Here is a 25,847-nt window from a genome sequence, read left to right as displayed (position 1 = left end):
AACTACTAGAATTGATCTTGTTATCTTTTAAGACACCTTGTAATCTGGATATTTTGCCTACAGGCATTTATTTAGTACTTATTATGTTAATCTTATATGTTAAACGTAAATAACAGTTAAACCTTGAAAATGTTCCTGATTTGATACAAACTCACAAGTCCATGCAGACGAAGAAATATGAACACTTCTCACAACCACACTGAATGATCATCAACATGATTTATTGGGGACAATTCACAACCATTTCATTGAAATCATGCATGTAATAATATATTTTCACAAATCAATGCGGAAATGCTCTTCTTCACAACTACTTCTTCACACTGACAGCTTTCCTTGAAATCGTTTTGTTGGTGTTGGCATATTTATGTCGATCATTTCTGAAAAGAAAAAAAAAGCCAAATTAAACCACTGAAATAAACACTCTTTTTGAACAGTTAAAACTACTGCTACCGTTGTGTTTTCAGTAATAATAACAATATTGAGAAATGTGGACCTTAGTGTTGTTAGATACATTTACCTGCTCATTTTAACTTTGCTTCTGCAGCCCAGTCCTCCCTCCCAGTGGGTGGTGCGTGTGCCTCTCGTCATCATGCTTCCACAGCTGCTGCACGGCTTTCCATTGCCGTACGGCTACAACAGACAAATTATGTCAAATGAAATGAAATTCAGAGCCTTATGCATTCATGTTTTCAGACACTGACTGTTATGCTCTTTTCTAGTGATGCCTTGAAGGTTGGTGACCTAGGATATTAGACTGGGCTGTTTTCTTGTCAGTGAACTGAGTCTAGCCGTATAAACTATTTCAGTAATTTCCCTCTGCAAAAATAAAGTCTTATCGTATCTCAGTGGTTACAGGTCACCTGTTCTTTGGCACAGTAGCCACAGATCATTCTGGTGGCTAGTTCCATAGGGTGGTCCTGGTCCTCATCATGGCAACCATCACAGGGGTAAGCCCGTCCGCAGCATGGAAACCTGAGTGCACAGTCAGGGGCACAAAGCTTTCAACATACTATGCATTTTCTTTTAGAGGTTTGATGTGAAATTAGATGGGACACAGTTAGGATGATACCTTAGCCAGCGATGGCTCTGTTTGTAATGTTTGCATGATCCTTTTTCTGGCAGCGGCTTCCCTTTCTGCACAGCAGGATCTCTTATCGTCTTATTATAAACAGGACCAGAACTCAAACCTACACAAAGGGAATAAATAAACATTATATTTTCATTGGTGGTCTGCAGGTATACGTTATTACATATGTATAAAGCTCAGATTTAAAGGTTTGCTGTTATCTGGCACAACATTACGAAATATTTGAAAGAGAGCCAACTGTGCTAGTTACTTGTTGTAAGATCTTAAACCTTAGCTGATCCCTTTAATAGTGTAGTGGAGCGCTGACCTGTTTTGTTGGTGCGTGGCTGGATATACTGGAATCTTGTGCTCTCTGCCAGAATACTGAGTTTACAGTGGCAGTGTTCACAATTGGACTCCTTTGTTTGACCATAGCATACATTCTGATGGAATGGAAAAACAAAAAAAGCCATTTCAGAGAAGTCATAGCTTATCAAGACATTTTTCAAAAATGGTGCTTGTATGTTCCATCACCTGCACGGGGCTCTCCTGGGAGCAGCTGAGGCATCCCACTATGAGATCACAGTCCTGTAGCACAAGGTCAACAGGCGCAGCATTGTGGAGGTCCAGGTACCCCAGGACATCGCTGTAATGGTGCAGCATGCAGGGCCTGAATGCAGCATTGATGCTAGCACTGCACTTTTCACACTGAGCCGTGCAGGGGTTCCTTCCAGTCAGGGTCAGGTCTGCAGTTACCTTACACCTGCAGACAGCACACAAACAGTCAAGATTTCAAGATTCAATTCAATTCAACAGTGGAGATGTCAATGACAATCTTAGGTCACAGGCTCCTCCAACGGTGCAACGTAATAACACAGACAAAATAGTGAAAATAGTGGAAGTAATACAAATAAAATTGAATAAAAATAGTGCAAGGAGAGTCTATATACAAGTAATTGGAATATTATACATTAGATATATATAATTTGTAAGTTGCAGACTGTTTATCAGCTATCAATTGTGTGTTATTCTCATTAAAAAGTTTGTAATATGGATGTGACATTCAGCTCTTTGTTCTTGCCTGTTACATTGAAGACAAACGGTGATTTGATGGGCCACTACGGTGGCTGTGTTCTCGCCCAGCATCAGTCCCAGCAGCTTCACCTCGGTGCCTCTGCGGGGATCACTGATCTTAATGTTCTCCACCAGGCGCCCGGCTTCCTCTTCCTCCTGCTGCTGCCCTCTATCACAACCTGAGCCTTCCTGCTGACCCATTATTCCTCCCTCCTCAGTTTTCTCCCCCTCTGTGTATTCCAGCTTTCCTTCCTCACTGACATCCTCATCTGCAGCAGCGGTGTCAGATGAATCGTTCCCAGATCTTTCACACACTGTTGCCTGGAGCTCCTGGTACGATATGAACTGCAATCCAGCTTTTTCTAAATCAACGTCTTTCTTCAACTGCCAAAACATTCAAGAAAATGCATTACATGAAGGAAATAGTTATCTACAGGTTCTTTGGGTACATTGAAAGGGAAAACACAAAATGTCCAATCTCCTGTTAATGCGGGTCTCACCTGCCGGGCTCCCTCAGTGAACAATCTCTCCAAACTACGATCCAGCCAGCGAAGAAAAGGCCGGAAGAGCAGCTCTACCTTTCCCATCAGCTGGTTGGTTGCATGCTTAGCTTGAAGCCACTGCAGTGATGCTTGCTGTACATGCCTATGTAGACAGGGATGTGTGTACATGTCAACACCAATCACTCTGTATGTTAAATATTTAAACAAACTGTACTTGCTGTACCTTGACATGATTAGGGGCAGCTCTTGATCCAACGGTATGTCCAATGTGAAAATCTAAAAGAATTTATCAAAGTGATGAGGAAGTGTTCTTTTCATGACAACCATTTACAGTATACAGTATTACAAAGTCTGTAAAAGTAAGCAGTGGTCCTTACCTCCTGGGGGTAACTTTCCGGGAAGCTGACCATGATGTCGACTGCTTTCAGATCAAAAGGCTATACATTAAACAAAGAGTTAATACAATAAAGAATACTGTTTTCTTTCATTTATGTATTTAATGTTTAACGTGTTATGGTTGTCAGTGGCTAAGAAACACCATAAGATAATTGTGGAAAAGCAAATATATCTTTCTAAATTATTTATTTTGAAATTAGTCCAAATAGTTTAATCAGAGATTTACTGAATAGGCTTAATTCAATCTCATTTGTGCAGTTTAATTGCACATGCTGTTCAGTACGTATTGCCAATTACACTTGCTAAGTAAAGTTGCCATTGGAGATGTTCCAGTATAGCAGGAATGGTTCTTGATTTGGTGTTAATGCTGAGGATTTAGAACTTTTTTTCTAAATACATTCTCCCTCACAAGACGTTTTGTTCAACTAATTAAAACGGAGCTGTACTGTATTATAGAAGTAAAGTGCAGGTGGGGTTTTTGCTCTAAGCTTTCAGGGGAGAGAGGAAAAAGTAGGTGAAAGAGAAAGCTTACCCAGTCTGGATCAGTAGCCTCTACAGTCGCCCTGTAATAGGTAAGCATGCCATCACTTCGTTCCTGAATAATCAGCTGTTCTTTGGGAAATCGCTTCTTTAACTGATTGATCTCTGTGTCTCGTAGCTGCTTGGTCACATCCTCTGTAAGGTCACAAAGCTTGACCTCCTGGAGAATGCCTGGACGGGGTACGGGTGGCATCCTCTGCGCAGGTCTTGGGTAATTACCAGAAACAGGCTGGTCATCCTCTTGAGGAAACTGTGGAGGATGCCAGAAGCGACACCTGTCTTCCATGCTGCAGTGGCCTGAGATAAAGTAGCGACAGGGACGGCGGACAGAGGCCGGACCAACCCTGGAGTTACTATTCGGAGCAGGCCTCTGCCCCAAATGTCCAGGGACGTCAGAGTTTAGAGAGGTGACATCTGACTGGCTGGGTGTCCTGATGGTTTTCTTCTCATGAGCTTTGACATCATCTCTTATATGTTGGAATCTGCATTTCTTCCCATAATTGCATTGTCTTCCTTGAGAAAAGAAGCGACAGATCGGCTGTGTATTAAGCGCAGGCGCTGAATCACCCAAATCTTCCTCACCGTTCTCCTTCATTGTTATCACCTGTGAATAGCATAAACACAGATTATCACATATATCTACTTCTTTACATGTAAACACTATATATAAATAAATACATGTTATGGATTTGGAGTCACTCGGTCTTAATATCATGGAAGTAATAGGAAAGAATGTGAAACTTTCCAAAGAAAATCTGAATTTTCCTTAAAATATTAGTAGCTACTTGCAGAATCCTTATAGCAATACAATCCAAGAAAAAGAGCCACGTTGTACTTGTCGAGTGTAGTATAACAATGCTGGAGTCATTACATAACATGATTCAAAAGCAAAACAAAAGTTAATAATAATTAAAAATATATACATATATAATTTCTTCACATTAATTATATATATATAATAAATATATAGATTTAAAATCAAGACACATTTGTCCAGTGTAGTTATACAATGTATCTATCATCACTAATCAAAATGAGGTGTGCCGTTATACTTTTTTAAGCATAATTTTCACTAATATGGGAAAGTAATCATGGAGGTATTTAAGATAACATTAAAGTGTAATTTATTGACAATCTCTAAGGGAATTATGTATAATATCTATAAATCTAGAATCGCCGATACGTTTTAAATTGGGTTCAAGTAGCCTACTCTCATAACAACATAGTAGGATTTAGGCATTCTCCTTTATTGTTTAAAATAGCTTAGCTAGCTAAGGTAAAATTACTTTAAATACACAAGAGGATCTGCGTTTACGTTTATTCAGTGAAATAAGACCAAGGGTTAAAGAAATAACGTTTTAAAGTCGCCTTACCTGCTAACTGTCAAGTGACTGCACATTCAAGTGATACAGGAAGTTGTATACGTAATTACGTCATGGATGTGTAAAGAGAAAGTGCGACAAAAATGACTCCGAATCGATTGGGGAAACAATTTGCTGCTCGTTTATATATTATATAGAAAAGTATATGTAATGAGAATATATATATATATATATATATATATATATATATATATATATATATATATATATGTAAGAGAAATATGTTTACAAGCTCCCCGGAAATGTCCTCTGTTAAAAAGCGCATATGCATTTGTTTTGTCGCCCTCTACAGTTTGGGAATGTAAAATTAAGTGGGTGAAGTTTGAAGAGGGTTAAAGTTCATTCTTGACTCCATTGGCACAGCTGCTGAGTCACCAGCATTTAGACTTTAGACTAAGACAACTATATTATTCCCTCAAGGGGGAATTTGTAGTAGGCCTACAGCATATTAAACAATATGACAAATTGTAGAAAAAAACAGACAGAATTACAAAGCAGAGACTACAGCATAAGCCCATGATGAACATCCATCAATATATAGAATGTATTTTGCAAATCTTTGAGATAACATGACATAATAAGATGTATCCAGGCAGAGTCCGGTTCGCTGTCAGCCTGGTCAGGTAAACCGGTGGCACAGATCAGACTGCCACACTCCCATGATCTTCCTACAGGTCTTGACAATTGTTCCTTTGGATCTATTTAGCTGTTCTGGAGTTTTCAATCATCTTGCATGATCTTTATAGGAAATAGATTAATTTGCAAAGCACAAACCGACTTAACACATATGTTGGCTTAAAGGCTGAGGTGCAAAGTTCATTCTTGTGGAACACAATTACACCATAACATAGCTATTCTAAGACATGTGTTTAAGCCGATTTATTCTTAAGTCGTTTCATAGCATTTATCTCCTATTTTTCATACATTGATATTAATATGTTTTTACATTTGACATTAAATATTGTCCAGATTGTATACTTGGTTTGCATAAAATAGTTTTGCTGGTAAAATATGTAGTGCAATACATAGTACTTTTAACTGGACCAAACAAATAGGAACTACATATAATATAAATTCTATATATTTTTATGCTTATTTTGTGTAATGTTATTATTCTGGTGATATTCAAAGTGTGATTTGTGTGTCTCTTTTCTGATCTTTCCTTTGTTTGTTCCAACTAAGTGTAATGTGATAATTCCAGTGTGTATTGTAAAAGGATAAATAAACTCCACTTGAGCAGAGATTTGGCACTAAGAAAGATACAATTGGATTTTAATAATACTCCCCTTACTGAAAAATGTATAAGGAGCTATACGTTACCAGTCACCCAGGGAGTATGAATAGTTTGTTGAAATGTTGCACCCGGTTGTCACTTGATAGCATGAGAGTCAAGCAGACACCGATGGGGACAAAGTCTTTACCCATTGTTGCTGTTTCTGTCTGGAACATCGACATTCCTCAGACATTTATAGGATATTCACTTAGTGATTCCTACTTCAGGATGGACGTTGCAGACACCAGCGTAGATCTTTGGATAAGATGCCTAGGAAACGACTCTTTGCTCCAGCCTCTATGGGATAGCATAAGACTTAATTACACAGATTACTTGAGATCTCCTCTGTTTCCTATTGTTCTGACTGTGTCTTCCTACTTTGTCCTGTGCATTCCTTTTCTTGTTTGTGACATCATGGGAGAAAGATGGGCCTGGGTCCAGCAATTCAAGATCCAACCTAGCCGTCGTCCTACAGCCTCTACACTGCTGCACTGTGCAGGGGTCACCTTGTACAACCATGTGTTTATTGTGCTCCCAGCATCAGTGGCCCAGTGGACATGGAGGCCCCCTGTTGATCTGCCAGAACAGGCTCCCTCCCTGCTGGAGCTAATTGCTGGGTTGATAAGCAACCTCCTGCTCACTTCCAATACTTCATCTGGCACCTGCTCCATCACAGGATCCACTGGCTGTATGCAACTTTCCATGCAATCCATCATGAATACTCATCTCCCTTTGCTCAGTGCCTGGGTGGCTGGAAGCTGGTCACAGTGGGCTTTTGGACCACTCTGAATCCTGTGATCCTGAGAAGCCACATGCTCACTACATGGGTCTTCATGGTTGTGCATGTCTACGTTTCGATTGAGGATCACTGTGGCTATGATTTCCCTTGGTCCACATCCCACCTTATACCGTTCGGCATTTATGGAGGGCCCAGCAAACATGATGTGCACCATCAGAAACCCAACACCAATTTCGCACCTCACTTTAGTCACTGGGATAGGATATTTGGTACGCATGCTGATTTCAGCTTCTCTACTGCTATAAAGTAAACTGCTTTACTATTGGTAGCAGCTAGTGATAGAGACCTAAGCTTTCATATGTCTGTTTGTTTTTTCCAAACCATGTGGATGGTCAAATGTGAAGAATTAGACTTTAAAATTAATCTACATTTTACCTTGCAATGAAAAGGAGGCGTGTCACTGTATTGTATTTTGAAAAATCTTTACATAATCATTTGAACTATGTGCACAATATAGTGTCTAAACAGTCTGTGAACCTTCGTCTCATTTGTTTTACTTTCCTGAACCAGTTAACAGAAAAGCGACTGCAATGTTTGTTTGTTTTTGGCAAAAGGGGCAGTATCTTTAGACTATTTCAATTTTTAATTGTTCTTAAATCCGGTGGGGCTATTGATATTCAAGTTATATGCATATTTGTAAGTTATATTTATCAATGATTTATTCAAGTTTTATGTAAATCCAAACAATACCCACATACAGTCATGATATTTAGTGAGTAACTTTTTTCCTTTTTGAACTATAAATCACCTTATGCCTATCCGCTGACACCCAAATCACATTTATTTTCGAATTCATGTAATCAGACCAGTGATCTCTTAGCGGTGATACTGATGATACTGATACTTAAAATGTTTTATGTATAAGGGAAAGCAGGTGCAAATGGCATTATATTTTTCCACCACTAGATGTCAGAAGTGGTGGAAGTTCTCCAATTGCCAGTTCAAAGGGTTAGATCATTTTTTCTTTAATAGTTCTCATCAATAGTATTGTATAAGTTGACAAGACGAAACTACTGTACATGATTTGTTTCCTTTATTTATTCAAGAACATATTTAAACATTATACATTTTGTGTACAAAAAAAGTGGACATCAGGGGTAGACATATAAAGTGATAAAAAATGACATCAAATTAATAAACAAATACAAACAAAAAAGACATACATTTTCATATTTAAAATTAAATATTTGTTAAATACACAATTCGTTTTGATTACCTTTTTATTCAAAAGGTTTTTAATAGTGCTACTATATTGTTTTAATTATTGGTAAAATTGTTCAAAATTTGGTTTGGAGTCAGCTCATTTCTTTTTATGAACAAGACATTTCCCCAAATTTCTTTACTGTTTGTATTGTATTGTTTGTATTGTTTGTTTGATTGTATAATGGCACTCGTGGATGTATAAAGAGCGGTGACACTGCTTGCGTCTCCGCACCGGCGCAGGCCGATCCAGTGATACAGCGCTGGAATGAGCGGTGCAGCTGCCCGGGACATGTCAGAGTAGAAACCTGCGGTCATTTCCAACACGTACTGCTTTCAACCCCCATGCTGAAGATGGGACAGTGCGGCATTACCTCGTCAAAGACCGTCCTGGTCTTTCTCAACCTGATATTTTGGGTGAGTTTGGAGGTTTAATGACGTGGAGGTTTTTTAAACGTGCGTCACTCGCTAGCTGTGTGCGGCAATGCTAGCTGTTTGTAGCTATGTGTGAGTGCAGTCAGCTGTTGGGCTAGCTGAGGCAGCACACCTTTGTTTATCCAATGAGGGATTAGTTTGAGAAAGTTATGGGAAAGACTTACGATTTGTAAGGTTTAATGACTTAAGTCAATGTTAATTGGAGCACCTTTCACTACGTTTTACAGTTAGTAAATGTAATGTTTGTGCTTAATACACATTTGTAAAAGTGCTCCAGGCTACTCTATATCCTCCTGAGACCCAGAAAGAAAAAGGTTTCAAATGTCCTTTTTTTTATCACACAAGTCTTTAGGGTGGTATAAACATAATGACTAACGAAAACTAGAAAAATATATTTTTATTTTTGTTTTATTGTGTGTCCTTTGTAGAGGACATCAGGTGTTAGTTATGCGAAGCATAGTATACAAACAACATTAACATACAAGTACATTTAGACAACATTAGAGCACAACAACTCAATGCAACACATATTGAGCCCTCATTGGTAGTACTCCATCCTTTTTTGAAATGCAGAGATACATCTGACACTTGAGGCACTTGATGTATGTTTTCCCACTGCATCCGTCTGCCATGAACCCTACAGAAACCTAAGTGTTAGTTTTGGCCCATAGTGGACTCCATTTGTGTTGTGTAAAATGGGGGAAATAAAAAGTTAGCAAATCCCCATGCCCTCCTCAGAGGACATTCATAAAAACATTTAGTTTTAGCTCAAATAATTATTACACTGCTCTGAAAACTCACTACACTAACTCCTAAGATGTTCCCTTACTATAATTAATTAAAAGATTGAACTCACAACACTGGTAATTACAAAATTACAAACTTACCATTTCTCTTTCTATAAATAGTGCTTGTGTTGATGGACGCCATTTTGAAATACAATGAAATTATCTTTTTCAAAGCCACACCCCCACATATGTCATATGTTTGAAAAGCCCAGGATGTGCTCTGTGGAGTACAATTGGACTTAATGCTATGGCATGTATAACCTCAAAGTAATGGACCAAAACCCAATGTTCTCCACAGAGGACAAAAATGAATGGCTGGGTCTCTAGGATACTTTACTTGAGTATTTCCATTTTAGGATACTTACTCAACTCCTCTACATTTTGGATGCAATAATGTACTATGTTTATTTGAAATGTTTAGTTACTAGTTTAATTTATTGTGTTTCTTTCTTTTGTCTTCTCTCTTAACTATTGTATCTTAATGTTGATGTAAAGCACTTTGAATTGCCTCTGTGTCTGAAAATGTGCTATATAAATAAACGTACCTTACTATAGTAACTTTGCATATTTCAATTATGAATACAACAATACAACTAATTTTAAATAAATCCCTCTAAAATCATATGCAAATGTTTTGCATAAAGTGGAAATCTTCAAATAAAGTACAAGTACCTAAAGTTTGTACTCGGGTAGAATTGTGTACTAGGTTACTTTCCACCACTGAGGATAAGTGTTATGTCTGTAATGATAAAGGCCTATGGTATGCTGCTGAATGTTAGATTCTGACAAACAAACAATATGCATTCAGAAACCAATCACTTAATGAAATGTTGATGTTTATTTCACCCTCAGGCTGCCGCTGGTATCCTGTGCTATGTTGGAGCCTATGTTTTCGTTACTTTTGATGACTACGATCACTTCTTTGAAGATGTGTACACCCTCATCCCAGCAGTGACCATTATAGCAGTTGGAGCCCTCCTTTTCATTATTGGGCTCATTGGATGCTGCGCTACAGTGAGAGAGAGCTACTGTGGTCTTACAACGGTTAGTTAATTAGTTTATAGGTTTAGCATGGTAGATTGGGATACTAAAGCATTTAAGTATTGATGAGTAATCAAAGATAAACTTTGAAACATAATGAAGAGAAGAGTGGGGCTTAAGGATGCATTAAAACAAGGCATAAACATGTAAAACCTGAAAATTGCTTTGTGTTATTTTACATAGAGTAAGTCGTTAGTGGTTGTATTCTGTATAACTTGAACATGCCAAAGGATATGACAACCCTCTTTTTACTTTTTTACTTGTATGCATGTACAGTAAGTGTCTGTTGTCTCACATTTTGAAATTCAATCCACAGTTTGTTGTCATTCTCCTGCTGGTTTTCTTGACGGAAGTGGCAGTGGTGGTTCTCGGATATGTTTACAGAGCAAAGGTGAGAAAGTAAAAAAACAAGACGGCACTTGTTTGTTTTTCTTGGCTTTATTTGTAACCCCGTAAGTCTTCCAGCTAAATGGACTGCATTTATATCAAATAGTCCACCCTTTAGGGAAGGAAAAACTGTGGATAACATTATCTTATCTGCCTGTGTTTACAATCATGTTCGTATGTGAGATGTGTCATCAAATGTCTCACCCTTCTTAACCATTGGCAGGTTGAACATGAAGTTAATGTTTCTATCAAGAAAGTGTACGATGAGTACAATGGCACCAACAGCAATGCCCAGAGCCGTGCCATCGACTACATTCAGAGACAGGTGAGTCGGATATAATGATACTATTGTTGTTTATTTCTTTTAGTCTTATCCTTAGTAAGCAAGTATTTGACAGTAATTTTTCCATTGTTTGCATTTTTACAGCTTCAGTGTTGTGGCATCCACAATTACTCAGACTGGCAGAATACACAGTGGTATAAAGAATCCAAAAACAACAGCGTACCCATCAGCTGTTGCAAAAATAACGTTGTAAGCTGCACGGGGTCCCTCACTCGCCATGCAGATCTCTACCAACAAGTAAAACAACCTTTACATGCGTCACATTTTTTTTTTATACCAAACACTTCTTACTTTAAAGAGGAGTCTGTTGCTATAGTTTTGTATATTTGAACTTATTCTGTGTGTGTAGGGATGTGAAGCTCTGGTTGTGAAGAAGATGGAGGAGATCATGATGTATGTCATCTGGACTGCTCTGACATTTGCTACCATCCAGGTATGTCCCTTTTTATACGACTTCGCCAGCTCTCTGTAGAATCTGTATTTTTATTTACTGGACCTTTGCCATATTGATTTAAATCTATTGGACCTTGACTAACAGGCTCTGCGTTTTAAGTAGTGAAAACATTTGATTAATGTCAGCAGCATTATCATTGTGTTTTAAAACAAAGGTACTTTCAGTATGATTTAAAAAAACAAAAAAAAACATTAACAATTCTACTTGCCTGAGAAGATCAATATTACCCTCAAGATTGTCTGAATAATATAAGGCTACAGCCAGCCGCCTAAATTTAGCTTAGCATAAAGCTTATGTCTTTCTAGTTTTTTTTGTCCATACTAAGCTAACAGTCTCCTGACTCCATCTACATATTTACCATTCAACCATGAGTGGAATTGGTCTATCTCTCAGCAGGAAAGCAAGGAGTTTATTTCCCAAAATGTTTGACAGTTTCTTATTCCGCTTCTTTTCTTTTTTCCGTCTCACTATTGGTGTTTTTATATTATTGATTCCAAACAAAATAGCTTGAGTAACACAACTACGGTGAGACTCCACGAGCCCCTAATATTTCTGAAGCGTTGTAACTGATCAGTAAAAAAGAAGATTTGTAAACCCCTAATAAGTTGTCTTTCTCTTACTTCTAGATGCTGGGGATGTTGTGTGCCGGTGTCGTGCTCTGCCGCAGAAGCAGAGATCCTGCGTATGAGCTTCTTATTACTGGGGGCACCTATGCATGAAGGAAAACACATTTCTCTCCATAACAATCACTTTCAGAATAAACATGTGTCTTTGGTGACAGCATACAAACAATCTATTACAAAACTAACCCTAATCACCAACCACACTTAGGTTACATATTTTACCTGTTTTTCCAAAAAAAGCTATAGACCAAATTATTTAATGGTCACAGTAAATGAGATGTAGAAAGCAATCTGTTGCTCTGAGGATGGCACAAGGGCATAACACCTTTATTGTATACAATGTATGGAGTAAAATGTGGACAGTGTCATATCCTCATGTTAGTTTGCACTATGTGAATGGCTTACAATATTTTATATTTCAACCTATCCTGTACTTAAATGACATTTGAATTAAATAAGTTTACCTCCACGATTACTACTGTTCTACGTCTATTATAGCTCAGTTTAGTTGAAACCTCAACTTTTACCTGCAGTTTACTGTCAAGAAGAAATCACCTCAACAGCCCAAGTCAGTCGCAAATGTGTGCATGTAGCTTAATGGCTTTTTCCCCATCAACATTTGGGATTTTTAGTAATGTCTTCTTAACTCAAGTTGAACTTTGTCCTACAGCTGTTTGTTTTTTCTCCACAGTCCACTGAAGGTAGTTTTAGAATTTGATTTGCTGATCTGGAACAATAGCGAGACTCAAGAATGTAAATAAAATGTTGGAAAAGTTAGACATTTTGATGTGCATTTACTGACTTCATGTTTGGATTTCTCTGAAATCAATTCAAATATTTACAAAGATATGAAATTACTACACCAAATGGGTTATTTTAATTATTTCTGTCAAGACAAAGCTCACATTCACTGGCTGCTGTCATTGGAAGAACGAGTCAACTTGATCCCAGAGAAGAGAGGTCAAAGTTCAGGGGTTTCCCAGGAGGGAGGGGTGGAAGATGGAAAAGATTCCCTTTTTTAGTGAGGTTTTGGTCCGAGTTAAATATTTTATGTTTTGTAACTATGTCTTCAAATGAGGTTCTACTGTAGGTTACAAGGGGCTCAAAATATAACTCGTGCATATTATATATAAGCTTAAATCACTAAATTAAGTTGTATCTGCTTTCAGAACATCTTGTTACCACCAACAAAACATTGTTGACCTTCATGCACACTTAACTGTTATTGAATAGACTTGTCTTTGTTTTATTGATAGACACTGTTTGTAATGTATCACCCTTACCAGAGTAACCAGATATGTTAAAACCAAATAGAGCTGATAACTCAGCCACCTGATCTAACAATAGTGCCTGGTTACATTCAGCTGTTTTATATATATGGTTTTGGTCTACTGCTTTTCTAATCCAAATTAAACTTATCTTAAAAAATAAAGCAATAATGCAAAATAGTTCTTATTCAGCTCAGACTAAAATCAATGTTAACCATGTGTAAAAAATAAACGTGTCTTTCATATTGAATAAATACAAAGGAAATCCCATTTTCAAACAATTATTCTCTTTAACATTCAGAATAGAAAAAATAACTACACACAGGAAATATATACATGCCAACAAGAGAAATCTAACATTCTGCTTAATATTTAGGACTGACGAGAATACCACAGTATATTAATAAACTAAGTGCAGTGACCTTGTGCAACAGATCACTTCATCTCCAGCTGTCCTTGGTATGACGGGCTCTCAACAGACCAGCAGTAAGGGCAAAGTAATATGAATATGTGCCATAGCAATAAATAATTCATCTTTCAACACTGTCTCATGCTACTTTGTGACATTTCCTTTCTGTAAGATTGTTATGTGACAGCTCAAATGATCTAAAGACATAGGGTTCATAAGAAAGTCAAAACTGCTACAGTCAGCTGTTCATTCACATGCTATCAGGGTCACTCTGCCACGGTGTATTTTATGATTCTTCCAGGGGTGCTATAGTTGGACATTTTTCAAATCCTACTCATATAGGCTTTAATTTGAAAACCTTGAGGCAAGTAAAAATAAAAAAAATATTTTGCCAGGTGAAAACAATATTTTCTTAAACTAACTTGTTTTAATACTTATTCTGACCACAAGAGGCTGAAGTGCACCACTCATAATTCAAACCATCTGATTTGAGAAGATTAAAGTACATGTCCAGCCAAGAAACACATGATGGTACTTAACTTGCTAAAACACAATATATTCAACATGTATTTTGACTCTCCAAAAACTAATTATGCTGACATCTGTTTCCCAGAATAACTTTTTTTTTGCAACATAGAAAGATTACCCTTCCAATAAAACATTTCCTAGTTCTTAAGTCATAAACACAGGGGAGAAAGGTATTTGAGATAAGACTTAGCAAATTAATCGCCATTTACTTTTGCTCACCAGCCTCTCAGGGCTTCCGCATTTAAATGATGCTTGCAAAACAAACAAGAACAACAGATAAGATCAAACTATAACGTTATTTGAAAAGACAAGGCCTTTACAATATATAACATGAGGACATTTAAAAGTCTTAAAAATCCTCCATGAAGCTTCAGGTTAACTTATTCTTTAGCAAGATACGTGCCTGGGACCAATCCAGTAACTCCATTCCTTTTCACTCTCCACCAGCCATCTTCACCTTGATCCATGACCACCACCACGTCGCCGACAGACACAGAGAGCTCATCGTCCCCCTGAACAAACACACAAACATTCAATCAAAAAGATATCCCTTAAATTAAACAAGAATCATTACATTTGAATGTGGCTCCTGTAGAAGCTGACCTGCGCCTCATAGTCGTACACGACCTTGAACCCCTCACTGCTCGGCTGGGGCACCTGACTTCCAGGAATGGAGGCGTATACTCCATCAGATGTTTCTGCTGAGGAGTTTAACAAGATTTAAGACCTAATCAGCACCGGTTTACTTACCGTGAATAGCAACTTTATACTCAAACCAGTGAATAAACTGATAATATGAAGTTAAATCAGACCGAACATATTGCTTATTGTTGGTGGTGGGGCAAAGCTGTGGTTCCCAATCTCTTTATGGTCCAATGTACCCCCAAAGCCTTAAACTCAAGTACCCTTTTCTAGCCTTTAATGACCTTGCTCCTTGATCAGTTATGTTCTTTCATTTTCTTTTCTTTCAGCCAGATCACTAAGGTCCTCCACTGCCCTTCTTTAAAATGCTCCTTATGAGTCCCTGAAATTTGTCTTGGTGAGAGTGCCTTCTGTTTTTATGCACACAAACTGAGACTTACTGCCTCTAGATTGTAGTATAGAAAGCTCTCTCTGTATTATTTTCAATTGGAAATTAAATACATTTTTTATCTAGATTTGAATTTGAAATAGTCGTGATTTTAAAGATGTAATCCTTGTTTTTAATGTTATTTTATTATTGTGTGATGTTATTTAGTGTTTTCGTGTTCGATGGAAAGCTCTTTGGCGTGCATAGTCCGCCTGGAGTACAAGGACCCTGGTTGTGAGTCACTGGTGTGAAGAAAAAAATGTATAACCAAATCATGAAACTTATAAATGTTCCACACCCTGTGTTGCCATGATCTTGCGCCTTACACAATCTGTCATTTTGAAATGTCAGTGTTATTTGAATGACTTTAGTACTTTACCAGTAGGTTCATTGATGCTCAGTTTGGAGCCACTGGAACAGTTTGACTGCAGAAGATTTGAAAACCTACAAATTGGGGAAAGTATTCGGTAAGAAATATAGACAAATAATTTAGAAATAACCATCTTCATTATCTATCATCAACATTCATTTGGAGTTATTTCTGACCTTTTTATCACTCCTACGAATCCAGCAGTGCCGTTACTCTCTCCTGTATCTTCTTTCTTGTAGTAATTTTGGTATTCAATAGGTGCTGTAAAAAATTCAAATTCAGTAAATTCATAAAATACTAATGCTTCAGCGGCATTGCCCTTTTACACACAGTCCATCACCTGTTTCCAAAAGTTTGAACATTCTGTTGTACGTTTAAGCAGCAACTGAGAGATAATATTAAAATGTCCAACATTCAAATCCAAATCAGGGAAGCTGCCAGGGCGTGATCCTACCTGAGGCAGTCGAGCCAGTGTGCTTCATCTCCACAAAGCAGCTGTTGTCTGCGATGATGTCACAATTTTCCAGTGATGTCCTCACATTATCATAGCACTGAAAGAGAAGTTTGTCTAGAGTTAATTTAAACACACAGTACAGAATATTGGAAGTTTACTGAAAGTCTATCCTATTTAAACGTGCAGGAACAGCTGCACACACCTCATCATCTTTCACACACTGCATTGATAACTGGTTACAGTGCACCCACAGAGCGTTCCTCAGTACACTGATGCGGTCTTCTTCCTGCTGCTGAAACACCTGCAAAAGAGTGCCATTGGGAAAATAATAAATCATCTATAAAGAATTGCAGCACAGTACATTTACAACACTACACACTGCTTTATGAATATATTGATGCAACTGATAACTTCCTGCACAACAACAGCCACCAGCAACCTTAGTCACTGTGTGATCTGTCAACTTAAAGGTTCATGGCTTTCATTTAAATGCGTTTGAATGCTTCATAGTTGAAAGGTATTAGTTTATGTATTGTTTGAAATGTATTTCCTTTAGTTTACTGATTTAACGTGTGCATGCGCCTCCTACAATTGACCTATTTGAATGATTAAAGAAGCTCTGTTGATGTTATCACACGTAGGAAGACTTTGTTCCCCAGGAAACAATTTTGTAGAATGGTGACTCACTTTCTAGTTTGCTTATAGGAAGTACTCCTGCACATCCTCATTGACAAAACAAGCCTGGGGTATGCCAATCTTGGTATAAATCCGTACATTTTGAAATGCACCAAGCTTTATACATAACGTGATGGGGGAAATTCAGATTGTGGTGCTGTACTAACCTCACATGTGTTGATGTGTGTTGTATCCCACTCCAGTCGAGTCTTGTCAAGCTGTTCAATGTTTGACATGTACTGTTTCTCTTAAGACAAGAACATATTTAATTGTTAAAAATACAAGAAGAAAAAAGAGGATCACTCCAAAGATATATAGATCATACTTTAATCAACTCTCAGGTTTAGTTTATAAAGTGCACCCAAGTGTATCTTTGAAATCCTAAAATAAACGGGAAGTTAATGCAACCACACATTTTATAAATATGTTTCTGGTAAACCATAGCGGTTTCCTAGGACTGCATCTCAACGTTTTGACATGTCAACTTACCAGCCTCTTCTGCAGCTTCCCTGCACTGTTTAGACTTGTTGTTCATCTGAAAAATAAAGCGAATACAAAATGACGCATTGTCTTTATATGTGTAAACATGTAGTTTTCCCTATAAAAGGGAACAATTGGATCAGGGCTTTGATAGACACTCACAGCTTATAAATTACTATATTTAATAATGGAGTCAAAGGCAAAGATAATTTTCCAATCTATCATCGTTTAAAATAACTGTAGATAACAGCAGCTTGAGAAAATATGTATCTGGTTTCCAACAACAGCAAGTCATTTTGGATATTCATCCTTTTTTTATTGTAAAAAATAAAATACATTTACATTCAATGTTGCCATTTCTTAATATTCTTTGTAAATGAGATGCTGCGTAAACTCTCATGGGACACTGACGATGAAAAGAAAAAGCATACACATACTGTTGTGTTATACAATATGATTACTACATTTTCTTATTTATATTTCCCTGAACATTAAATAATCGACAGACTTGAATAGTTACATTTGTTGAGTAGTTAAAATTGAAGAGCCTGCTCTTGTGTGAAAAAGGCAAACACTGAGAGGTTCCTTTTGTTACTTTAGTCAGATGTTTGACTTTCAATGAAGAATAATGTATTAATGAAGGTAGTCTGTTTAGAGTACCACTGTGTTCACTTTAATTCTTAGTTTAAGAAGTGTATTTGTGTATTACTAGACAACTCACTCAAGTATTAAACATCGTGTGTCAAGTAGTTGTAATTTTGAATTCATCTAGATGGCTTTAATCTGAGAAATTCTACATTTTGTGGAAAAACAGTCAGATTATAATTCAAAGCAGAGCAGTATTACATATCTTAAAACATGTCTAGGATCAATAAAGATATACTGGTGTGATATATTTTTAAAGATAGGCAACAGCACCAACGCTTTCATAAAGTCAAGTCTATATTTTCGTGCACTGGACGTTTTATGACAGATTTACCTTCTCGATCTGTTTGGGAGTGGCTGTGGGAGTGTTGCCCAACTTCTCAGCTGTAAACTGTGCCTCATCTGCTTCCTTGCAGCGCTGCTCATAGGACCTTTTAGACTAGGGGAAACAGAACAGAAACCATGAAAACCATTAAAGCTTGGTTCTTTGAAGCATTGACAGGAAAAGGAGGGGCTAGGGGGGTAAGTATAGTCAAGACAATGAGTGCATCAAAAAAGACTTCACTTCTTTCTTTTGAGTAGGGAGAAGTGTAAGCTCATGTGCCTATCACACCAATGTGTTGTGACTGGCTTCTAGCTATTATCTTGCAAAACCATAATCTTCTAAAACAGTACTGAGGTCTTTTTAGAATACCTTGTACATACAGTACAGTATAATCTTAAATCTCTGCAGAACTGTAACCACACGTCATACAGATCATCATGATAATATAAATTGACCGTACATCTATTGCTTTCTTGTAGATGGAGACTTTTGTCTTCTGGTCCTTCTCCATGATGACTTCATACTAAAAATTGAAAAACATAATGTTACCACCAATACAGCATCAGACACCACACTGAGAGAAGCAACTGTTTTTAGACTTCCTCTGCATGCAAAAGAGAAAAAAAGGCTTCATGCGGGTACCTTTTTCCGGTGTTCTTTCTGTCTTTCTCTGAACTGCTCCATTCTCTTCACCTCGTCCTTTAGTAAACCAGAAAGCTGAATGTGCAAGTTCCCTACATTTTCCATTTCTGAAAAACACGGAAGATAAAAGTTGAAACACAGACATATATAAGGTGGAAATAAAAAATAAAAAAGGAAATCTATTTTGTTCTTACGTATTTTCATTTCATCAAAAGATTTTCTCAAAGTGCTGTGAAAACAAAATGAGGCAGAATACAAGTGAATGCATTTTCTCATGAAATATTTTCTGCACTGTGTAGTTAAGAAAGGTAGACTTAGACATACTGATGAATATAGCAGTGCTTAAATGCACACACACCTACCAGATCTCATATAAACCCCCAGCTTTGCGTGCAATTGTGACTAGTTCCTTGCCATATTTCTCCTCTGCTGATGCCCTACATGGAAAAAACCATATTAGAGCTGAACCACATTTTAGTGATGTCTATTTAATGATTCATCAAGTACATCAGAAATGCAAAACACACCTCATTTTCAAGAGCTCCTCCATGTCTTTGCATGTCCGTCGACCATCATTTAGTCTCTGACTTATCGTCTCATACCCAATATTACTGATGAAGTCCACTCCCTGGAACCATATAAACCATAATGCTCTTTCAGTGATACAGGAACATGGGGAAAACCACACATCATGTAAGATTTGGGAATAAAGGTTAAAAAAACGAATTATGTTAATAAAAACACGTTTTGTGTAAGATGTAAGTTTCTTCATTGCTCATTAAAAGAATGAAATCATCAACTCTGGGCAATACTTGATGATTAAAAGCTTCTCAACCGCAAGTTTTTACCATAATGACGTTTGAGATGTTTAACTTTTAGGTATTGTGGTGGTATACCAAAACAAAATTGAATAGTAACACGCTGTTGCTGGGGTTTGAATGAAGAGCCGCACAGAAGAAGTAACCAAAACGACTCCAGTATTCATACAATGCTGAACACATGTGAAAGTTCTTATTTACATTTATATTGTGGTGGGGTCAGATTGAATATGAGACTACTGATAGCAGCATAGGAATAAAAAAAAAAAGGGAAGCACAAACTTTACAATGTAAACTGAATACTTTTGTTCCCCACAGGCCAGTACAGTACCTGATGCTCTGCATATTGATATGGTTGGAAATGAATATAATGTGTAAGTTACATGCACGCTTTGAATTCTGGTCTGTTACATTGTTGCACACACACTCAGTGCGGTTCTGAAAAGGCAGTCAGAGGCTAATAAGGGAGAATAAGTAGGCACGAGTAACAGGAAACCTTCAATAATTATACAGCAGACAGGGTTACCACCATAACACTATTTAAAAAGGTTGTTCTGAGAAAGAGCTGTTTGGTTTGTGGGACACACCTGGTTTCTATATACACACTGTACACAACCCAGAGGTAAAAATTATCATTTGGCTTATCAAGAATCCGCACATAAAGAAATAATAATAAATGTTTTAATCAAGTAACAAATCAGTTGCAGTTCAGTTAGTTTCAAAATTTGAAAAGTAAAGTAAGCAAAGTAGGTTAAAAGTCACAAGACAGGACAGAGCGCTAACCTAACTGTAGTCAATATGGTATAAGATTACAAGTGTATTGATCCTTAAACACTCTCTAGACTAAATTAAAAACCTTAACAGGGTAGAAGTGGAAAATTACACAATATAACCTTGAAACTCCAGTGAACAAATCAAATACAACAACCCTAACTTCACAGCTTAGAAAGACTCATGGTCAACTTGAGCACTGAAGAGAAACATAAAGAAGTATGGAATAGTATCATCACACTGACTCACCCAGAAGGCATCTTTAAATTGTACTGTCATCTTGGCTGTGGTCAAAAAAAGTCCTGGTTGGAGAATCCACTTAACTCACTTTATAAAGCTTGGCAGTTTAACAGGCTGTTGCTCGATGGAAGTGAAACGGAATATGACACATGCAGGAAACCAGTATTCAACAGCAACACTTACTAACTCGCTCATTTGATTCAAATGAGGAAGAGTTGCAACACGTTAGCGTTAACCGCAACTGGACTGATACTTGTGTCAGTTCAATTTTGGCACCTTTGAAAGGAAAACTAATAATACACAGCCACTATTAAACAAACCAATTGCATTAGTGTAATTGAAACAAACTCAATTGTGTTGTCCTTAAAGAGTGGTTACAATCATATTATGAGTTAAACCTCCCTGCTATTCAGGAATATGTGCATTTATATTGGACAAAACAACAGGAATAGCTTACAATATAAAGGCCCTGCAACACATTATATGTTGTGAAGCTTCCGATGTTTAGATGTTCCTGAAATATTCTAGAGATGTGCAACTGGCCTCAGTGATGTATTATACTTGTGTTGCAATGTATGTTTTTCCTGTTATTTTGTCCACACAACTTAATAGAGCAATGTCGATGGGTAAGATCTACAATGGTGTAAATTCCATGACTAATATCAGTACCGGAAATAAACCACGTAACACCTTCATTTGAAAAAAACAAGAACATTACATTTAGTTATAGTTCATCGTGTGAGACATGCAGCTGTCTGCCATAGTCTGTCACTTCACTGTTCATGAATATTTCTTGATTTTTCAAAACTTCTGCTTCTGAGATCCTCCCATCTCCATCTTGATCCATTTCCTTGATGAGGTGTAGAGCCTGTCGATGACATGAAGACAAAATAAACTATATGTAATCCTACCAAGCAGTAGCAACAGGAGCATTATTTGCCCATGTATTTAAATGTTGTTTAAATGTTTAGCAATTATGCAATCAAAATCTGGGAACATATTTGAACAGTTGAGTGTTACCTCTTCTCTTGCTGAGCCGTAGCTGTTAGGCGCAACCCAGCGGAGCTGCTCGTCTCGATTCAACTTGCCATCCTTATCTTGATCATAGAGGTCTTTAAACCGCACTGTTTCTTCTATCTCCCACTGTGAAGGGGAATCCTCTGATGAAAAAAAAATAAGTGTTTATATTGCACTAGGATTATGATTGGGCATAGCAAAGGAAACAACAAATACATCTCTGTAGTCTTACCATCACCTCGAACATCTCCAATAAATTCACTCAGACTGATAAGTCCATCTTTATCTGTGTCATATTCACTCAACACATCTTCAATGGCAAAATCCTATTAGGAAATAATATACATTATTAAATTGTAACAGGAGAAATGAACAGAGCTCTTGTAATGGGTGGGTGGGAAAATGCATTATCATATCAGGTGATGCAGGTAAACTCATTTTACAGCCATGTGATCCACTTCAGAGGGATGGGTGAAGGCAAGAAACTCTGTCACATTAAGCCCGGGTGTGCCGTCCACATCAGCAAAGTCAAAGCGCCTCCTCTCCTTCAAGTGGAGCTAATGGGGATATGTGCATATGTTTAAGTATTATGGATAAACCTGATTGTGGTTTAATGTGATTATTAACAGGACAATAAAACTACACCTACGTGTCTGAGAGACTCTTGCTCTGGGTCCTGCAGAACATCGCTGTCATCAAAACTGATGAGCTGGCCATGAGCAACAGTGTTGTATTCCTCCCATGTTACAACACCATCTTTGTCACTGTCAAACTCAGGGAACCGCTCCTTTGCATCTTCTAGAGCATACTTTCTATAGACGTGCTGAATCCATAGCGTCATCTCCTCTGGTGATAAAAACACAAAATACTTAACATTACTTTTCACTTCCTCTTTTTATCTTTGCTTGCTTTTCAAAGGTTCAGAGAAATAAATGTACCTGGATCTAGCACATTGTCAGCATTTGTATCAATCCGCTTCACAATTTCCATCATCTTTTTCCTCTGTTCCTCTGGGCTAAGTTTCAGTATCTCCTCAGTGTCCTAGAAGTGTACGAAGTATATTGAGAGGAAAGTGAGCAGTTTCTGAATGAAGATTAGAAAATATCTCAAGATTGTAATAAAAATAAGTGGCAAATATTTAGAAACCTCTCCCAGCAGGACGTTCATGTCATGTTCAGGGTTGTGCTGCTGGCCAACAAAATGATCTTCGTGGAGATGTTTAAGAGAGCTTTGTCCAAATCCAAACTGAAGTACCAGCAGTCCCAGCAATGCAAAGGATGCCATCTATTCAAAGGGTTATCACAATTATAAATATAAAACAAAAGGGGTGAATATATTGAAAACACAACAAAGTGCTATTAATTAGCTTCCAGGTAGTTTTCTTGTTAAAATGATTCATTAACAGGGAAACTAAGAGCTATGCTATGCTTGCTATGGTGCAAGTGTGCGACCTTGCGGTCAGCTGGTGAAAGTTCACACAAACAAAGTAAACTTTGTGTGTGAGCCTCTTGTTCAGATGAAACCTGTTTAATTTAGCAGAAACAAGTCCGTATTCAGTGAGGAAATAGGGGGGCAAACCGGCCTTAAGGCTGTTAGAACTACGAGTTCTTGTCTACAGTAGCCTAGTTTTAAACATTGTTGTTCATTCTTAATGTGTACGAGAGAGAATGAGAGAAGAGATATACAGGGACAACCAGAGACAAAATTAGCCGCGTTAACCAAACATATATACACAAGGCACACAAGCCAGTTAAATAGTAACTGCGACAAAGCTGAACAATAATGTTGGAGATGTTGTCATTACCGTGAAAAGTCCAAATAGCTATCATCACACCAGTGTTATTTACAGGAAGATACGGCTACTTCCGGTCACATATTTCAAAATAAAGTTTTATATTCGGCGCATGTCTAACTGTTATGGAAGCAATTCGTGTAAACAAAGATATTAGCTATGAGTGTTGGGTGAGTTTCCCAAAAACAAATATTTATCCGCAAACTGAGACATTTATAAAGTTACTAGATGGATGTGTTTTTCCTTAGCATCTTGTTCTCTAAAATATGTTTTCAGTCAGATATCCACCTCCCCAAAAGTGGTATTGGTAATTGATTTAACACAGGTAAAATATATACTTTGCACATTTAGTAATTAGTATACATATAGATCTGAGTCTGGTCGACCGTCGACCGGCCTTGTATGTTAATTAATTTGGCCTCACTTTTCTGTGCTGTCTGATGTGGTGGTTGGTAGTATTGGAGCCCTACAGGGGACTGTGCTGTCTCCTTTCCTGTTCACCTTATACACCTCTGACTTTCAATACAACTCAGAGTCATGCCACCTGCAGAAGTTTTCGGATGACTCTGCAGTGGTAGGCTGTATAAGGGATGGACGGGAGGAGGAGTACAGAGCGCTGGTGGGTGATTTTGTTGAGTGGACTGGTGGAAATCATCTGCTTCTGAATGTGGCCAAGACCAGAGAGATGGTCATTGATTTCAGGAGGAAGAGGACATCTCCTCCTCTGCCCCTGTGCATTCTAGGAGAGGATGTGGCAGTTGTGGAGGTCTACAAGTACCTGGGAGTGCACTTAGACAATGGGCTGAACTGGAGGATCAACACTGACGCTGTGTACAAGAAGGGGATGAGCCGACTCTATTTTCTGAGGAAGCTGAGATCCTTCAACGTATGCAGCAAGATGCTGGAGATCTTCTATCAGTCTGTGGTGGCTAGTGGCTTCTTTGCTGCGGTCTGCTGGGGGGGCAGCATAAGAGACGGTGACACCAGCAGGATCAATAAACTGATCAGGAAAGCTGGGTCAGTCATCGGCATCAAGCTGGACCCTTTTGAAGCTGTGGTGGAGAGGAGGACACTGAACAGGCTGTTGTCCATCATGGATAACCCCACCCAGCCTCTCCACCTGCAGCTGGACAGTCAACGGAGCTCCTTCTCCAACAGACTGCTGCAGCTCCCCTGTCACAAGGACAGATACTGGAAAACATTCCTGCCCACTGCAATAATACTGTACAATAAATCACCTCTGGCTGGAAGAGAACTCTCTGCTCCATAGTTTCTCTAGAAATTAAACCACGTTGTACATTTTACTCATATAATCTGTTCAATATTTATACTCCATATTCCATAATGTCATATATTTCGAATATATATATATATATTTTTATATATAACATCTGCATGTATATTTTATATTTTATTTTACTTTCTATTCTTGTATATTTTGTAGTTTTGTTTTATTGTAAAATGCCTTTTATGCTGCTGTAACAACAACAATTTCCCAATTTGGGATCAATAAAGTACTATCTATCTATCTATCTATCTATCTATCTATCTATCTATCTATCTATCTATCTATCTATCTATCAGTTCCTGGCCCAGGTCCTACCTATGCTATTTTCAAAGTGAATGGAGAGGGTAAAAAGTCTGAAAACGTTAAAAACTCCTGCAACACTTGTGCGACAAAGAACAACAAAGGTCATCATGATTTCAGATTACTTGATATAGGCCACAATCCCTTGTTAGCCCTAGAGTTTACTTTAATTACTACAAAAGTAGACTTTTACTTTTGACAGGTGTTGCTGAAGAAGCAAGATAGACATACAGCTAAACTAAGAAAAACAGTCTATTTATATAGGTGAATAAATAGACACACAAAGAGAAATATAAAAAAAACACCATAAATTGCTTAAAATAGGTCAATGTGTTAGGCTTTTATTTTGAAGGCAGCTTTACTTCTCTTCTGGTTTGCTTGACTCACACTGAGGACTCAACCAAACGTCCCGCCCGATCGTATGGTTGCTATGGTAGACAGGAAGAAGT

The 25,847-nt window shown here is 37.7% G+C and overlaps 5 protein-coding genes across 6 annotated transcripts; 2 read left to right on the top strand and 3 right to left on the bottom strand.

The window, feature by feature from the left end:
- Positions 1-200: 200 nt before the first annotated feature.
- si:dkey-24l11.2 (uncharacterized protein LOC100034462 homolog) lies at positions 201-5,052 on the bottom strand. Its single transcript, XM_034141986.1, has 12 exons — positions 4,956-5,052; positions 3,575-4,186; positions 3,024-3,083; positions 2,870-2,922; positions 2,644-2,788; positions 2,151-2,527; positions 1,604-1,832; positions 1,398-1,512; positions 1,073-1,190; positions 864-975; positions 521-633; positions 201-380 (listed from the first exon to the last, which is right to left on the bottom strand). The coding sequence occupies exons 2-12, from the start codon at positions 4,175-4,177 to the stop codon at positions 311-313; spliced, it is 1,995 nt and encodes a 664-aa protein (XP_033997877.1). The 5' UTR covers positions 4,178-4,186; positions 4,956-5,052; the 3' UTR covers positions 201-310.
- Positions 5,053-6,345: 1,293 nt separating this feature from the next.
- Positions 6,346-7,286, top strand: ch25hl1.2 (cholesterol 25-hydroxylase like 1, tandem duplicate 2). Its single transcript, XM_034141509.1, is given in 2 exon segments — positions 6,346-6,874; positions 6,877-7,286. Coding segments are annotated over 2 exon segments (939 nt in total).
- A 983-nt stretch (positions 7,287-8,269) lies between these two features.
- tspan3a (tetraspanin 3a) lies at positions 8,270-13,086 on the top strand. The gene is made up of 7 exons (XM_034141324.1): positions 8,270-8,653; positions 10,312-10,503; positions 10,817-10,891; positions 11,111-11,212; positions 11,315-11,467; positions 11,580-11,663; positions 12,311-13,086. Exons 1-7 carry the CDS (start codon positions 8,582-8,584, stop codon positions 12,401-12,403), a joined length of 771 nt encoding a protein of 256 aa, XP_033997215.1. The 5' UTR covers positions 8,270-8,581; the 3' UTR covers positions 12,404-13,086.
- Positions 13,087-13,847: 761 nt separating this feature from the next.
- Positions 13,848-21,094, bottom strand: pstpip1a (proline-serine-threonine phosphatase interacting protein 1a). 2 transcript variants are annotated; one of them, XM_034141321.1, is made up of 15 exons: positions 21,011-21,094; positions 19,700-19,800; positions 19,535-19,609; positions 19,367-19,401; positions 19,173-19,279; positions 18,991-19,053; positions 18,540-18,644; positions 17,570-17,615; positions 17,248-17,327; positions 16,608-16,706; positions 16,406-16,502; positions 16,128-16,212; positions 15,961-16,025; positions 15,116-15,213; positions 13,848-15,024 (listed from the first exon to the last, which is right to left on the bottom strand). In XM_034141321.1, exons 1-15 carry the CDS (start codon positions 21,038-21,040, stop codon positions 14,893-14,895), a joined length of 1,218 nt encoding a protein of 405 aa, XP_033997212.1. In that variant the 5' UTR covers positions 21,041-21,094; the 3' UTR covers positions 13,848-14,892. The 2 variants fall into 2 exon arrangements, with proteins under 2 accessions (XP_033997212.1, XP_033997213.1); XM_034141322.1 differs by having other exon boundaries at positions 15,116-15,210.
- Positions 20,654-23,867, bottom strand: rcn2 (reticulocalbin 2). Its single transcript, XM_034141323.1, has 8 exons — positions 23,823-23,867; positions 23,165-23,302; positions 22,957-23,059; positions 22,668-22,864; positions 22,462-22,575; positions 22,251-22,344; positions 22,022-22,161; positions 20,654-21,869 (listed from the first exon to the last, which is right to left on the bottom strand). The coding sequence occupies exons 2-8, from the start codon at positions 23,300-23,302 to the stop codon at positions 21,726-21,728; spliced, it is 930 nt and encodes a 309-aa protein (XP_033997214.1). The 5' UTR covers positions 23,823-23,867; the 3' UTR covers positions 20,654-21,725.
- Between the last annotated feature and the right edge of the window lie 1,980 nt (positions 23,868-25,847).

Source organism: Trematomus bernacchii, unplaced genomic scaffold (genome assembly GCF_902827165.1).
Source record: "Trematomus bernacchii unplaced genomic scaffold, fTreBer1.1, whole genome shotgun sequence".
NCBI lineage: Eukaryota > Metazoa > Chordata > Actinopteri > Perciformes > Nototheniidae > Trematomus > Trematomus bernacchii.
This window is presented reverse-complemented; position numbering and strand designations above follow the sequence as displayed.